The 13,705-nt window shown below is 32.1% G+C and overlaps 5 protein-coding genes across 5 annotated transcripts in view; 2 read left to right on the top strand and 3 right to left on the bottom strand.

The window, feature by feature from the left end:
• Positions 1-1,483: 1,483 nt before the first annotated feature.
• LOC105362499 (coiled-coil domain-containing protein 174) lies at positions 1,484-3,509 on the bottom strand. The gene is made up of 2 exons (XM_011499960.1): positions 1,959-3,509; positions 1,484-1,629 (listed from the first exon to the last, which is right to left on the bottom strand). The coding sequence occupies exons 1-2, from the start codon at positions 3,460-3,462 to the stop codon at positions 1,544-1,546; spliced, it is 1,590 nt and encodes a 529-aa protein (XP_011498262.1). The 5' UTR covers positions 3,463-3,509; the 3' UTR covers positions 1,484-1,543.
• A 1,644-nt stretch (positions 3,510-5,153) lies between these two features.
• Positions 5,154-6,654, bottom strand: LOC105362697 (uncharacterized). The gene is made up of 3 exons (XM_011500183.1): positions 6,333-6,654; positions 5,379-6,015; positions 5,154-5,160 (listed from the first exon to the last, which is right to left on the bottom strand). The coding sequence occupies exons 1-3, from the start codon at positions 6,652-6,654 to the stop codon at positions 5,154-5,156; spliced, it is 966 nt and encodes a 321-aa protein (XP_011498485.1).
• Positions 6,655-8,550: 1,896 nt separating this feature from the next.
• eIF3h (eukaryotic translation initiation factor 3 subunit h) lies at positions 8,551-10,707 on the top strand. Its single transcript, XM_011499959.1, has 2 exons — positions 8,551-8,974; positions 9,818-10,707. The coding sequence occupies exons 1-2, from the start codon at positions 8,709-8,711 to the stop codon at positions 10,566-10,568; spliced, it is 1,017 nt and encodes a 338-aa protein (XP_011498261.1). The 5' UTR covers positions 8,551-8,708; the 3' UTR covers positions 10,569-10,707.
• A 203-nt stretch (positions 10,708-10,910) lies between these two features.
• Nse1 (SMC5-SMC6 complex component Non-SMC element 1) lies at positions 10,911-12,270 on the top strand. Its single transcript, XM_011499958.1, has 5 exons — positions 10,911-11,125; positions 11,334-11,478; positions 11,554-11,746; positions 11,830-11,943; positions 12,046-12,270. Exons 1-5 carry the CDS (start codon positions 11,026-11,028, stop codon positions 12,199-12,201), a joined length of 708 nt encoding a protein of 235 aa, XP_011498260.1. The 5' UTR covers positions 10,911-11,025; the 3' UTR covers positions 12,202-12,270.
• Positions 12,271-12,436: 166 nt separating this feature from the next.
• Positions 12,437-13,705, bottom strand: part of Miox (Myo-inositol oxygenase) — a 3,363-nt gene continuing 2,094 nt past the window's right edge. Inside the window, exons 4-6 of the mRNA XM_011499956.1 lie at positions 13,546-13,682; positions 12,747-12,977; positions 12,437-12,647 (exon numbers count right to left, since the gene is read on the bottom strand). Of these exons, the coding sequence (XP_011498258.1) occupies positions 12,539-12,647; positions 12,747-12,977; positions 13,546-13,682 (477 nt within the window). The 3' untranslated portion in view covers positions 12,437-12,538. The remainder of the gene's footprint in view (positions 12,648-12,746; positions 12,978-13,545; positions 13,683-13,705) is intronic.

The following is a 13,705-nucleotide window of genomic DNA, read 5'->3' as shown; positions in this document are numbered from 1 at the left end:
TAAACATACTCTTGCTTGTTATTATATTTACTTTTTTTTATCCCCAAAAATTTTATGGTGTTTTAACAAAAAAGAAAATTTTTTTATAAAATTTTTTTTTTTTTTTTTTTTTTTTTTTTGTATATTCTAAAACGCCGTCGTTATAAATTCAATATAAATATTCTATAAACATATGATAAATTATGCAAATTTTTATTGAATTTTTCTATAATACGTATAAAAGTAGGGATCTTGACGTATAAAAATGAAAATATTTTTTCTTTATTCAGCTTTAATTTTAAAAATAATTAATACATGTAATACAGATGGAATAGAAACCGATGAAATAATAAAAATTAATTACAAATTTGAAAAAAATTTTAATGTCATTTATTATTTATAATGATATTGTGTATTAGAGTAATGCGATGGAATGTGCCAAAATGCAGATCATAATTATCGATCAAATAGGTATAATGTCAACAATAAATAACAATACGTAATGAGAATATTGATTTTTTTTCTCTGCATCCGAGAGCCTTATAACTAACAAAGTGCAGTTGCCATCTTTTCCCTCTTCCTTTTCCTCTTTTCTATCGCGATATTTCATATATTGAATTGCAGTCTATTATGAATATAATAAACATTACATTTATTCTATTGATAAATAAAAACTTTCGAGTATGCATTTAATGAGTATACACATTAATATTTTACTTTAAGCTCAACAAAATTACATTCAATTGGAATGTCATTGAAGTAAGATAATAATTAGCATTATAATACTAATGGACCATCTTATAAATATTACATCTGATTGTCAGTCATTAGAACTTAATTTAAAAGTCAAAACAAAAATAGTATTATAATTTGAAATACTATTAATAATGTGTAAATGTGTGGAATCCGAGCAATTGTCGTCGGAATGACAGTGAGAGGTAGAGATGGATGGGTGAGACAGAGAAGAGGGAGAAATTTGCTTATTAAAAAATGAATATGATATATTAGACTTGAAGTTACTTTATTCTGCAATTCATAACAAATGTTTGCTTAACCAATGGCCTCGATAAAAACTAATTTTAACGGTAATCATGCAATCGGATGTCAAAAGTATTTATTAAGTAATTCCAGGCATCTGGGATATTACATCACCAAGCTTCTTGCGTTAAAAAAGAAAAAAAACAAATTAATACACGAAACTTAAATAAATTTAAAGTATAAAGTAATTTCAAGCTCGATGAAGCAGATTATTGAAATAAAAAACTATATTCTTCCGTTAGCCATACTATTTTTCATAAATAAATTTATTTTAAATTCGCATCCACACATTTTATTTATGGAACCAATTTTTATGCAAACAATAAACATTTTTTACTTTGCCAATAAAACGTTTTTTATGGATTTCAAAAGATGTGAAAATCTATTTCAGTAATTATTCTTTTGTTTTCATTGAATTTCTCCTAAAATTGATGTAACTTTTGTGGCCCCAAAGTGGCTCGGCTCCTCGAATCAAATACATTTATAAATTTATAAATACACATTTATATATAATTTTTATAATATATCAGCTGCGCTTCTTCTCAAATTGATGTCTTAAGTACTTTAATCCAGCTTCAACTTGACACGCAATGTTTTCATAAACTTTTGTATCTGTAAAAGAACAATTAAAGTTTAAATAATTGTTATAAGTGATAATAATTCTATAGCGTTAAAGCGATGGTTTAGCTTTTATTTTTATTTATTAACAGATAACCTATTATTGTAATGACGACAATGGAAATAAATTTGAAATATTACTGAATATATATTTATATAATATATGTACGAATTCATAACGGCATTGAAATGCTACATAAAGTATGTACGTTGTTTTCATATATTACTTCTTTTTTTTTTCACTTTCATACAATTTTAATTCGTTTATGTATAAAATCAGTCGAATTTGTTTAATAATATTAAATAGTAAATAGTAAACAAACCTTTGGGACTTTGAGAACTAGTTTCCTTGGTAATAGTTGATTGCTGAAATATTGGCTCTACACTAGGTGTATCATCCTTAACCAGTGATACTCGATCGACACAAAAATCACCTACGTGTGGAGGTATTGACTCAACAGTAGACGATTCGTTATCCAATGTATCGTTTGAATTTTTTGAATCTGCAAAGTCACTTGTCTGATTTGCTCCTTCGGTTAAATCGGGAGATTTTTTACTTTCAAAATTATTATATATCGGTCCAAATTCTTTTGTTCTTTCTTTTCTTTTCTTATGAACCCATTCCTCCTGTGACATAACATACCAACGATTTCTTTTACCCAATAATTGTCCAAATGCTTCAATTTTGTTTTCAATATCAGCGAGATTACTTTTGGCAATTTCTTGTTTCATCTTTTGTTCGTTATTATGCGTTTCGTTACTCTGATTACAACTACTAATCTCATTAGTTTGCACACCACTATTGATTTCATTGTTTTGCACACAATTACTAATTTCGTTACTTTGTTCGTTCTGATTTTCATTTTCGATATTGATCTCAATATTTTCTATTTTATTCTGTTCAGATTTCTTTAAAAGAATTTCTTCTTCTGCTTCTTTATCGGACAACCCTAGTCTCATCCTTTGTCTCAATCGTGCAGCCCTTAATCTATTTTGTTGTAGCTTATCTTTTATATTACGAATCTCTTGGTTTTCCTGCTGCTTTTCCTCGGTTTCCTTTCTTAATTTTGATAAATTTTCTTGCTGCTTCGCTCTCTCCTCTTCATCTTGTGAGAAAGCATAATATCCCACACCGTGTGTCCTCGCTTCGTCGAAAAGAACATCTTCGTAATGAATATTAACTTTGTTAGATAATTTTTCAGTTTGCTCTTCCCATTTCTTTCTCATCATTTCTAGCTCCGGCTCTTTATTCGGTAATTTATCGTCTATGTACATTGATCGTCCCGTTTCTTCCTGTGGCTTATCGTTAATCTTTTTCCTTATAAAATCATCCTTTTCTTGCATTTTTGGCAAATCTTCGGGTAAGCATTTTCTTGTACGTCCAAAACAATCAGTATACTCCACCCATTCACCATCGGAATCATAATCACTTTTGCAATCATTATCCAACGTTTTACGTTCCGTCTCCAAATAGTTTGTATCATCTGATTTGTTTTGAAAATCCACGAGAAAATTTGGATTCAAGTTTGTATGAGTTTTGGACAATGTGTCATACAATCTCGACTTTGCTTGCAGCATGAGCTTCGATTTCTGCAAAGTTTTTGCATCTTCGCTATCTTCTGCTTCTTCCGTTTCTTCATTATCTTCAAATTTCCTGGCTTTCCGCTTTTCATTCGATGCTTTATCTTTAATTTTCGCTTTACTAATCAATTTAATATTTTCGAATCCTTTTTTCGCTGCTTCGACTTCTGATTGTTTACGAAGTAATTCGGCCTTTAAACCAACCAAAGAAGAATAGTGAACATTGATTTTACTTTCAGCATTCATCTTATTAATACATTGATATTAACATTTTCAAAATACATTCGTAACAAATTCCGTTACATTTATAATTAATATATACAGCCAAGTAATAATAACAACTGCGTCGACAATGACACTATTTTAAACAATATAACCAAATAATTAATAAAAACATCATGTATTAGGAGGCGTAAACTAACCTTATCCCAAGTTAGTTAGGTATATACCTAAAAATAATAAACTAAAAGTTCAAAGTCGAGCGACTCTTACCAACAACTGACATTGGCACTGCGTAGTTTTTCAAATTGGTCAGGTGGGAAAACTTTACAGGTCTGGTTTTCATATTATCAAGTAGTGTGGAATGTGCGGAATCGTGTGTCCGCGAATTTCAATTAAAGTAAAAGAAACCGAGCGACATAAAAATCAATTCATAATTTGTAAATAACGATTGCTTTTGTTTACGAGTTTTTAATTAATAATTTGACGCGTACGCGTGGCTTGTCGAAATTGAGAAAATTAGATATTGAAATAAAGCATATTATTAAAAAATATTTATATAAATAAAGCTACATTTGCATTTGTTAAAAATTCGTCGATAGTTGCACGGATAAATATTAATTCGTGAATTTAATTAATCATGATAAAAATAGCTTTGGTATTAAGTATTAATATAAATCTCAAAATATGTCCATAAACAATTTCGGTGAAATTTTACATTTAAATTATATTTATATTCGTATTGTATTCGTTACTGCAAGCTGATGAGCGGGAATAGAGGAAAATTGAGTTGAGAAGAAAACTATATTATCACTACGTTATAAGAATGAAAATTTATCCAATTTATAGTATAAATTAAACTATGATTGTTTAGCGTAATATGTGGACAATAATATATAAGATAAAAATAAAAATAATTCATCGTGTTGGACCGTGATCCTTATATGAAAACGAGATAAATTGTTCTGATTAAACCGCGCTATTATTATAAAAAGCCGAAAATATAAATTTAAAATAATAAAAAAACTGTAAAAATTAAACTAAGCAATAATTTGTTAAGTTATGAAATTTTTTACGGTTAAATATATATATATATATATATATATATATATTTTTTTTTTTAATTTTTTTCTTATATAAAACATAAATTCGGTACGATTTGTGTTTATCTGTAATTTTAGAAAATTTACAAATTGTCGAAATATTAATTTAATCGGGGTGCTAAAGATACATACAAACAATATCGATTTAGTGCGCAATATATCATTTATTTCATTCTATTGAAAATTTTACGAATTAAAAAAGGCTTTTATTTCGTGGCATATTAACAGTTGTTGTGCATTTAGTTTACAAAAAAATATGGAAGTTATTATTATTATTATTATTATTATTATTATTATTATTAATATTACATGGGTAACATTAAAAACTATATAAATATAATATCACGTAAAATAGCTTTCGTATAGATATAGTTATTTACAAAGAAATTATAAAATTGTAAAAATGCAATAATACTTAATAGTTAATCGAATCACAGCTAAATAGCTTAAGACTTTGATATTTTTACCTAAATTATCTTTTAAGCCATTACTTATTTAAGTTATTATAATTTCACTACTCTCTGTCGCTATATAACTAAGTTATATCTATGTCTTGTGCGGTCTCTGATTTTTTAATTGAAATATCTATAAATAAAATACTTTGAGCAAATATTCTTAACGTCTGCAAAAAATGAGAGCAATGATTATTTTTTGCATTATATGGAATATCTTTGATCGATATTCTTTTGTTTGAATAGCTGAATTTTAATAAAATCAGATGTTTCCTTTGGAAAAAATCTCTCCGTCAATAATTCATATTGCTCCAATGTTATATTATTCATTATATTAACACAGTTTTGCTTAATTTTACTTTTCAATTCTTTTATTTTATGCCTTTTATTTTGCAAAACTTTTTTTAATCTTCTTTTATTTAATTTATATTTTAAAAAGCTAAATTCAGTTTGAGTAGTTTCATCTAATTTATTTTCTATAAAATTAATTTCTGTTTGGATAATTTTTTCCACTTTATCATCCGGCGATTGGGACTTAATTTGATTGACTTCTAATTTATCTTTGAAGATTTTTGTATCTGTTTGTGTCGTCGCCTCTATTGTTCTAACCGTATTTGATGTATTATTCATTATTGACGATTCATCGTCTCCTTCCAAAATACTCTCGGGTATCTTATTTATACACAGAGTCTTGTCATCGGCATTCATAAACGACAATTCGCTTATATCAATGGCAGATAATTCAATATCTGGTGCATTGATCATAGACGTAGGCAGAGTATCCGTAAGATCCTCGTAACTCAGAGCTTCGATAGAGAAACTATTTGTATTATCATTATCCATATCAATTGTCATTGTATTATCGCCAATATTAATCACATTATTAGTCACAGTCTTGGTACTCGAATAAATATGGTCGGATAAATTTGAGCTTTGTACATAATCTTTGGTTGCTTTGACGGTAGACACGGGTTCCTGTATACAAATGCCCGTCGCTTTAAAAAATTCATCCGCAGATATTTTCTCTGAAAAGTAAATAAAATAAACAAAACTATTCGTTAAACATTGCTTTAACAATATAAATCTAATATGACTATAATTTTGTCGATAATTTTGTCAATTTAATTTATCTTATGGATATTATACTCTATATTATAAAATATAAGTAGCCTATTAACGTTTATATGTTTTATTCTAATGCCATTAGCGTTTACACACATTTCTATCGCAATGAATCAAGCATTATAATGGAGACAATGGAAACGCTTGACAATGAATGATATAACACAATATTAATAACGAAAGAGTCTAATTATTAAGCCAAATATTTTTAAGCACTCACGCAATATACAGTTGCTCAAAATTTTTGCAATAGGATCCTGAGCCTCTAAAAACTCGTCCTTCTTCTTCTCACTGTCAATCGAATCGTTGGAATCCTCTTGCCAATCTACCTGCATCGGAACAGAATTGGGCTGCAGTCTATTTCTCAAATCATTCAGAAACATCGAATCGCTAAAGTGCTTTGCACACACCCTGTAGCTATTGAAAAGCTCGATAGGTGTCTTTTCCAAAAGATCATTGCGCTCGCAGGCCTGAACCCACTGCTTCGACCTAAGAGAGCATAATATAAAAAAGAATCCTTTATCAATCAATGGCCATGACATTCAACAACCAAGAAGACGCCTAAACCCATCGTTTAACTTATCAAGACAGACCTCTCTGGATCTTTAGGAAAGCGGAAGAAGCTTCTCTTATCCCGTCGAGATAATCCTCGGCAATTCTTGAAGGCGCAATAATAGCCCCCCTTTTTGCTCATTTTCACCGACCCTTAAACGCCAGCCACACGTATATTATTGGCACTTTTACCCAACTAGCCAGCCATTATGTACAACAGCCGCATATCAACTAGTCCGCATTGCAGGCAAACTCCATTCGCACCACAATCCTCCATTCGTAGGAGACTCGACTGGGTGGTACCGGGTGGGTGGGGGTCGTCGAGTACTCGGCGGCATCCGGCAATGCCGAGGTGCAATAAAAAATGAGCTGCTAATCATTGGTGTGCGGGAGCGAGTTGCAAGGATGGACATGCGCAGCTGAATTGGCAAAAGAGTTGTTGTTCTGCAGCGAGATAATCTGCGGAGGCAATTTCGATTCCAATCTTACGTGTCTAGTATGACATTTTTTTTTTTTAATAAAGATACCGTTCTCCAAACCCCTCTATCCGCCCATTGTCTTCTCACCTTTTCTAACATTTCATCGGTTGGAGCTTAGTCAGATTTAGAGGCCGAGAGAGCGCTTTGTGAGGAATCATGATATTTATTACTCGACGACGACGCGTATCACAGGCTTTTTATTTTTTTATTCACAAGAATCTTATTTCCTCTCTCCTCTTTCCTCGTCGATTTAATCATCAGTGAGTGCGAAGAGGAGATCGGCGATCCAAAATAAATGCCTGAAAATGTAATTTCATTTTTGTCTCCAATATTATTATTATCATCGTCATCGTCATCATCGTCATCATCGTCATCATCGTCATCATCGTCATCATCGTCATCATCGTCATCATCGTCATCATCGTCATCATCGTCATCATCGTCATCATCGTCATCATCGTCATCATCGTCATCATCGTCATCATCGTCATCATCGTCATCATCGTCATCATCGTCATCATCGTCATCATCGTCATCATCGTCATCATCGTCATCATCGTCATCATCGTCATCATCGTCATCATCGTCATCATCGTCATCATCGTCATCATCGTCATCATCGTCATCATCGTCATCATCGTCATCATCGTCATCATCGTCATCATCGTCATCATCGTCATCATCGTCATCATCGTCATCATCGTCATCATCGTCATCATCGTCATCATCGTCATCATCGTCATCATCGTCATCATCGTCATCATCGTCATCATCGTCATCATCGTCATCATCGTCATCATCGTCATCATCGTCATCATCGTCATCATCGTCATCATCGTCATCATCGTCATCATCGTCATCATCGTCATCATCGTCATCATCGTCTACATCGTCATCATCGTCATCATCGTCATCATCGTCATCATCGTTGTTGTTGTTGTAATATTTAATTTATATTGATTATTATTGTGATATTATTTCTAATGATCAGCGGTAAAACATAATTCATAAATCGAGCGTTAAGAGGCTGGAAATTATGTAAATGTTATATTAATTATATATTCGTGTATTAGAGGTAACATTTGGCCGTTGGATCGCCGACATCTATAATTTAAAAATATAAAAATATCCATCCCATTAATCCCATCCGTCCAATTAATTCCTAGCCATAAAAGAACACGATTTATTAACAATTTACAAACGCGTTATCTCTAACAAGTAAATACAATTTTAATTGTTTCCAAATATTCGAGGCCCATTGATTTTGCTTTTGAATTTCTCCTGCAACGACGGAGCTTCAAAACGTGACGTTCCATCATACGACTTTGACTACGACATTGTCGACTCTATTGGTCAGTTACGTCAAAATCTCGGCCCGTTTGCCTTATCTTCTACCCTCGCGTAAAACACTGTAATTTTTCTACTTTGTGGAAGTCCTGTGTGGATGAGTGGAGATTGATTGATTGCGGTTAGGTTGCATCAGGACTTTGTTAGTTTTTACTTGAAAGATTAATACGACACGATATTTTGAAATATCTGTGAGTAATTTTTCATAAAGACAAATAATGTCAGGACGAAGTCAACAGACGCGACGAGTGCAGGAGATGGATCCACGGATTAATTACGTACAGTGTGATGGCTTGGTGGTTATGAAGATGGTTAAACATTGTCATGAGGAAGCATCGAGTAACATGGAAGTAGCGCAAGGAGCTCTCCTTGGTTTAAACGTGCAAGGTCGCCTTGAGATTACCAACTGCTTTCCATTTTCTAAAAATGATGATGTTGTTGATGAAGAGGACTATCAATTAAGTATGATGCGAAGATTGCGTATGTACGTTGATATTTTATTATTCTTGCCTTTTAATTAAATTACTGCACTTTAATCATCAAGGAGGTCATTCGATTATATGTTTGATAACGAATTTAGCAATTAATGCATCATTGACTCCAGTATCACGATTAAGCATATAATACTCAAAAATGTTATAATAAATCTGGACGACTTTGGATTTAACTATACTCGATCCTGTTATCTATAGAAACGCGTATCCATGTACATATGTTTATATATAAAAATTAAATACCGAGAAAATATGTTTGAATGAGTCAATTTGAGAATTGAACATATGTTATTGAGAAAGTTCCGACTAGATTAGATAGTTAAATTTTGAAACCATGTTACATTTATTTATTATTGCATTGGGTATTTTGTCCCTTTGCATCGCGTACTGTTTGAAAAATCATTACAAAACTTTTTTTTCACATTGCGCCTGCTGCTGCTGCTGCTGCTGCTGCTGCTGCTGCTGCTGCTGCTGCTGCTGCTGCTGCTGCTGCTGCTGCTGCTGCTGCTGCTGCTGCTGCTGCTGCTGCTGCTGCTGCTGCTGCTGCTGCTGCTGCTGCTGCTGCTGCTGCTGCTGCTGCTGCTGCTGCTGCTGCTGCTGCTGCTGCTGCTGCTGCTGCTGCTGCTGCTGCTGCTGCTGCTGCTGCTGCTGCTGCTGCTGCTGCTGCTGCTGCTGCTGCTGCTGCTGCTGCTGCTGCTGCTGCTGCTGCTGCTGCTGCTGCTGCTGCTGCTGCTGCTGCTGCTGCTGCTGCTGCTGCTGCTGCTGCTGCTGCTGCTGCTGCTGCTGCTGCTGCTGCTACTGCTTCATAAATATAGAATTATTTTCAATTTCAGCGTTAACGTAGATCATTTCCATGTTGGATGGTATCAAAGTGCTGACGTTGGTAATTTTTTAAGTCTGCCATTGTTGGAATCTCAATATCATTATCAAACATCTATAGAAGAGTCGGTCGTTATTATTTATGATACAGCAAAATCAGCCAGAGGTTTCTTAACTCTTAAAGCTTATCGTTTGACTCCGCAAGCTATACAGATGTACAAAGATGGTGAATTTACATCCGAGGCACTTAAAAATTTAAAAGTTGGCTATGAAGATTTGTTCGTTGAACTTCCTATTGTAGTTAGAAATAGTGCTTTAACAAATATCGTTATGTCAGAACTCGAAGAAATGATTCCAGAAGAAGAAGGAACTAAATATTTGGACTTGGGAACTGCAACTGTATTAGAGAATCAACTGCGTTGTATGATGGATAGAGTAGATGAATTAAATCAGGAAGCTATTAAGTTCAATCGTTATCAGAGTATGGTTATTCGTCAGCAACAAGATAAAAACAGACTATTGCAGAAGAGGGCTCAAGAGAATGCTGCTCGTGCTGCTAAAGATGAGCCGCCGTTACCCGAAGAAGATATCAATAAACTCATTAGACCGATACCAGTACCACTGAGATTGAGTCCAATGATAACCGCCGGACAAATCAATACATACAGTCAACACGTTTCTCAATTCTGTGCCCAAAGCTTAGCTAAACTGTATATTACTCAGAGTCTTCAAAACGCTAAGGAAGCAAAAGCATCTATTCGATAAACATAAAAAAGCATGCTCTGTCAATAAAATTTATCTAAATGAGAAATTTAATTAAAAAATTGATAATAAAAAGTAATTTTCATGTTTTTTGTGTGTATATTAATGTACCATCTAATAATTCCTCGATTGAGAAATGTATGAATTTGTCATAAAAATAAATATTACTTGTTTAAATTAATTTTTCATGCTCAAATAATCCAAATACTTTTAACGTATCTCCTATAAAATCAACTTTAATTCCTATTACTTTGCGTGGTGCATTTTCAATATTTACACTTAAATATGCTTGGAAATGGTCAGTGAATGCCATCGCAGGTGAAACAACATCAAAATATTTTAATAAACATAACCTAACAATGATCAAATTTAAAAAGGAATATTTATTTTGTCGACTTTGATGACAAGTTTATGCGGTTTTAAGGCAGAATATCATTGTTAATTAACAATTTTCTTAAAAATGGATTATGACGATCGCCATCGAACATTTTTACAAGCAGTAATACAAAGCGGTGTAATATTAGACCAGGACGCGGTGGTATTATGTGTGAAAATTTTCGGTGAGCCAATTTCAAATAAATTTTGCTCCATGAAATAGAATTTATAATTTGTTTAACCTAATAATGGCAACACTTGTTAAATAATATTAGCCTTATATTTATCTATTTATCAATTTTATTATAACTTTATGCGACAAATGTTTAATTATTTTATTTGAAAATATCAATAGTTCTGCAATAGCTGTAGTATGGTTTTTTTCTGTTACAGATGAAAAAATAGATATTTCAGCGATTGCAGCACGTATAAATGATAAGTTAGAACGATTGGCTATGTCGATGAAAGCTGGAATATGCGAATTGACTGGAAACAAATATTGGTCAGTAGTTAGTACAACGCACGAAGAAACAGTCAAGTAACGTCAAGCCCTTTTTAAATCTAATTTTTCTTATTTTAATTATACGCTCGTATAATTTACATTTTATTTTAGAATTCCAACAGAGTTAACGCAATCCCAAAAGATGTTCCTTCGATCGATATATTCTGAAATAATTGGTGGAGACGGTTGCATTTCAAGTACATCTTGTCTCAATCTTTGTAATTCTCTGGAAACAAAATTTTCAATGATAGAGGCCGACCGATTTCTCAAGCATTTAATTAAACAAAAATGGCTATACTGTAAGGTAGTAATTTAAGAAAACTTAAATTGTACGCTAATTCAATGTGAATATTCAAATAAGACAAGATAATTTGATTCTCGTTTCAGGATGGCAATATTTATATGGGAGTTAGAAGTATTATAGAGCTTATGCCGTATTTTAGAGCGACTTATCAAGATAATTTCCACAACTGCTTCTTATGTAGGGAAGTTGTTTTTCACGTAAGAAAATTTAAGTTTTCTTTCTCCCTTAATGAGAAATTTTAAATCCTCTAAAAGTTATTGAAATGAAAAACAAATATAACACGATTAATTATATCGTAGGGCCACAAATGTGATAACTGCGACGAGATGTGCCATTATTATTGTTTAATTGAATATGCGAAAAATCGAAATATACGCAAATGTCCACAATGTAAACACAATTTAGACATAAGTTGCATAACAGGTAATCGGTATTATTACATACTGCATCAGTGATTCGTATTGTAATTTATATTTCATTGTAGATGAAGCAAGTGCCGTTCAAATTATGCACGACGACGCTAACGACGAGCACATGGATATTGCAGAAGACACAAACTCCTCGTAAAAAAACTCTGAATTAAAAGAAAGATGCATCAAAAACATAATGCAGGACATAATAATTTTACGAAATTTTTATTTATATATACATGTATGTTGATATATAAGGATAATCGAAAGATTAAAGATATTAAGATTTCAAATATATAATTCGATATTTTATACATAAACTAGCGAGTAACAATCCAGCGTTGTTTCATTCTTTAATAACAAATACGACTTCAAAATATTTTCACCATTCCAGCACACCTGGAATATACTTTTCTATAAGCTGTTCGTAGTATGCCCAAAGTTTATCGATGTCAGGAACCTCGTCATTCTTTGTATACAAATCATATTTACTGCCATACATAAAAGAAAATTTATAATAAATCATAGATTCTTAAACGTCAAATACTGCTTGACTTTTCATTTAATAGATCGATATCTTAATATCTTACTTGAACATCAGAATATAATCCAACATGTCGATATCGTCTTTGGTGCAGAAATACATATAATCACCACCGGCGTGCCATGGATAAAATGAGTGATAACGTACGATAGCTAAAGCGCAGTTTGGTAATGTGCTCTTATTGTGCTTTAATACTTGATAGAGATACTCGTCATGACCCCATGACATAAGTAGATTTTCCAATCCACACTTTGGTTTATACATGCCAAATTTGGTACTAAAATTATCGAAACATAATATTTGAATGTAGATTTTAATATGCCCCTTAATTTCAAGCAATATTGTAAATTAATATTATTTATGAATTGTTAATGTACATTTGTTAATTTTTATTTGACATTCTTTTGTAATATTTTGAGCTTTGGTTAAATTTAAAGAATATTTTTATCGTGGGTACTAAAGTCTTTGTATTTTTCTAGATATCTGCATGTATTATTGATGAAATTTATGTGTGAAAAAAAAAAATATATATATATTATAATATAGAATCAAAAAGAATTTTATAAAAACTTTTATAAATTACTAATGATTAAACTACATAGAATGTTGAAAAATGTACGATGGCTTTGTTATAAATCATTGGCTATTGTTTAAGCAGCTGACGAGCAGCTCTATTGCAGATATTTCCTGGTGGTGGGAAAACATCGATTCGTTATTACAAATTAGATACTTGATTGTCAATCTCATCATTGAGAATTAAGAGTCAAGCTTGTAACGTAAGAAAGTTTTTCCATCAATTTTATTGTCAATTTAGTGGGTAAAATTATGCTTTAAAGAAATTTTACTTGTAACGAGGATCTTCTCCATCGGGATTATTAATAAAACTTGTATCCCGATATACGATTGAATTTGCCCAATCGCAGCCCACAGGAAAAGTATCACCAACAACTGCCCATTGAGGCTCTCCATAAAGTGCCATTACCTATAATTAAAGAGCAAATAATG

The sequence above is a fragment of the Ceratosolen solmsi genome, unplaced genomic scaffold (genome assembly GCF_000503995.2).
Source record: "Ceratosolen solmsi marchali unplaced genomic scaffold, CerSol_1.0 scaffold41, whole genome shotgun sequence".
Lineage (NCBI taxonomy): Eukaryota > Metazoa > Arthropoda > Insecta > Hymenoptera > Agaonidae > Ceratosolen > Ceratosolen solmsi.
This window is presented reverse-complemented; position numbering and strand designations above follow the sequence as displayed.

Bases quoted from the DNA above. Each gene is read 5' to 3' on its own strand.
- LOC105362499 (XM_011499960.1), bottom strand. From the start codon at position 3,462: ATGAATGCTGAAAGTAAAATCAATGTTCACTATTCTTCTTTGGTTGGT. The intron at 1,630-1,958 runs GTTTGTTTACTA...GTTCTTTTACAG, and splicing joins TAGTTCTCAAAGTCCCAAAG to ATACAAAAGTTTATGAAAAC.
- LOC105362697 (XM_011500183.1), bottom strand. From the start codon at position 6,654: ATGTCATGGCCATTGATTGATAAAGGATTCTTTTTTATATTATGCTCT. The intron at 6,016-6,332 runs GTGAGTGCTTAA...TTTACTTTTCAG, and splicing joins TTTGAGCAACTGTATATTGC to AGAAAATATCTGCGGATGAA.
- eIF3h (XM_011499959.1), top strand. From the start codon at position 8,709: ATGTCAGGACGAAGTCAACAGACGCGACGAGTGCAGGAGATGGATCCA. The intron at 8,975-9,817 runs GTACGTTGATAT...TTTCAATTTCAG, and splicing joins ATGATGCGAAGATTGCGTAT to CGTTAACGTAGATCATTTCC.
- Nse1 (XM_011499958.1), top strand. From the start codon at position 11,026: ATGGATTATGACGATCGCCATCGAACATTTTTACAAGCAGTAATACAA. The intron at 11,479-11,553 runs GTAACGTCAAGC...ATTTTATTTTAG, and splicing joins ACGCACGAAGAAACAGTCAA to AATTCCAACAGAGTTAACGC. The intron at 11,944-12,045 runs GTAAGAAAATTT...ATTATATCGTAG, and splicing joins GTAGGGAAGTTGTTTTTCAC to GGCCACAAATGTGATAACTG.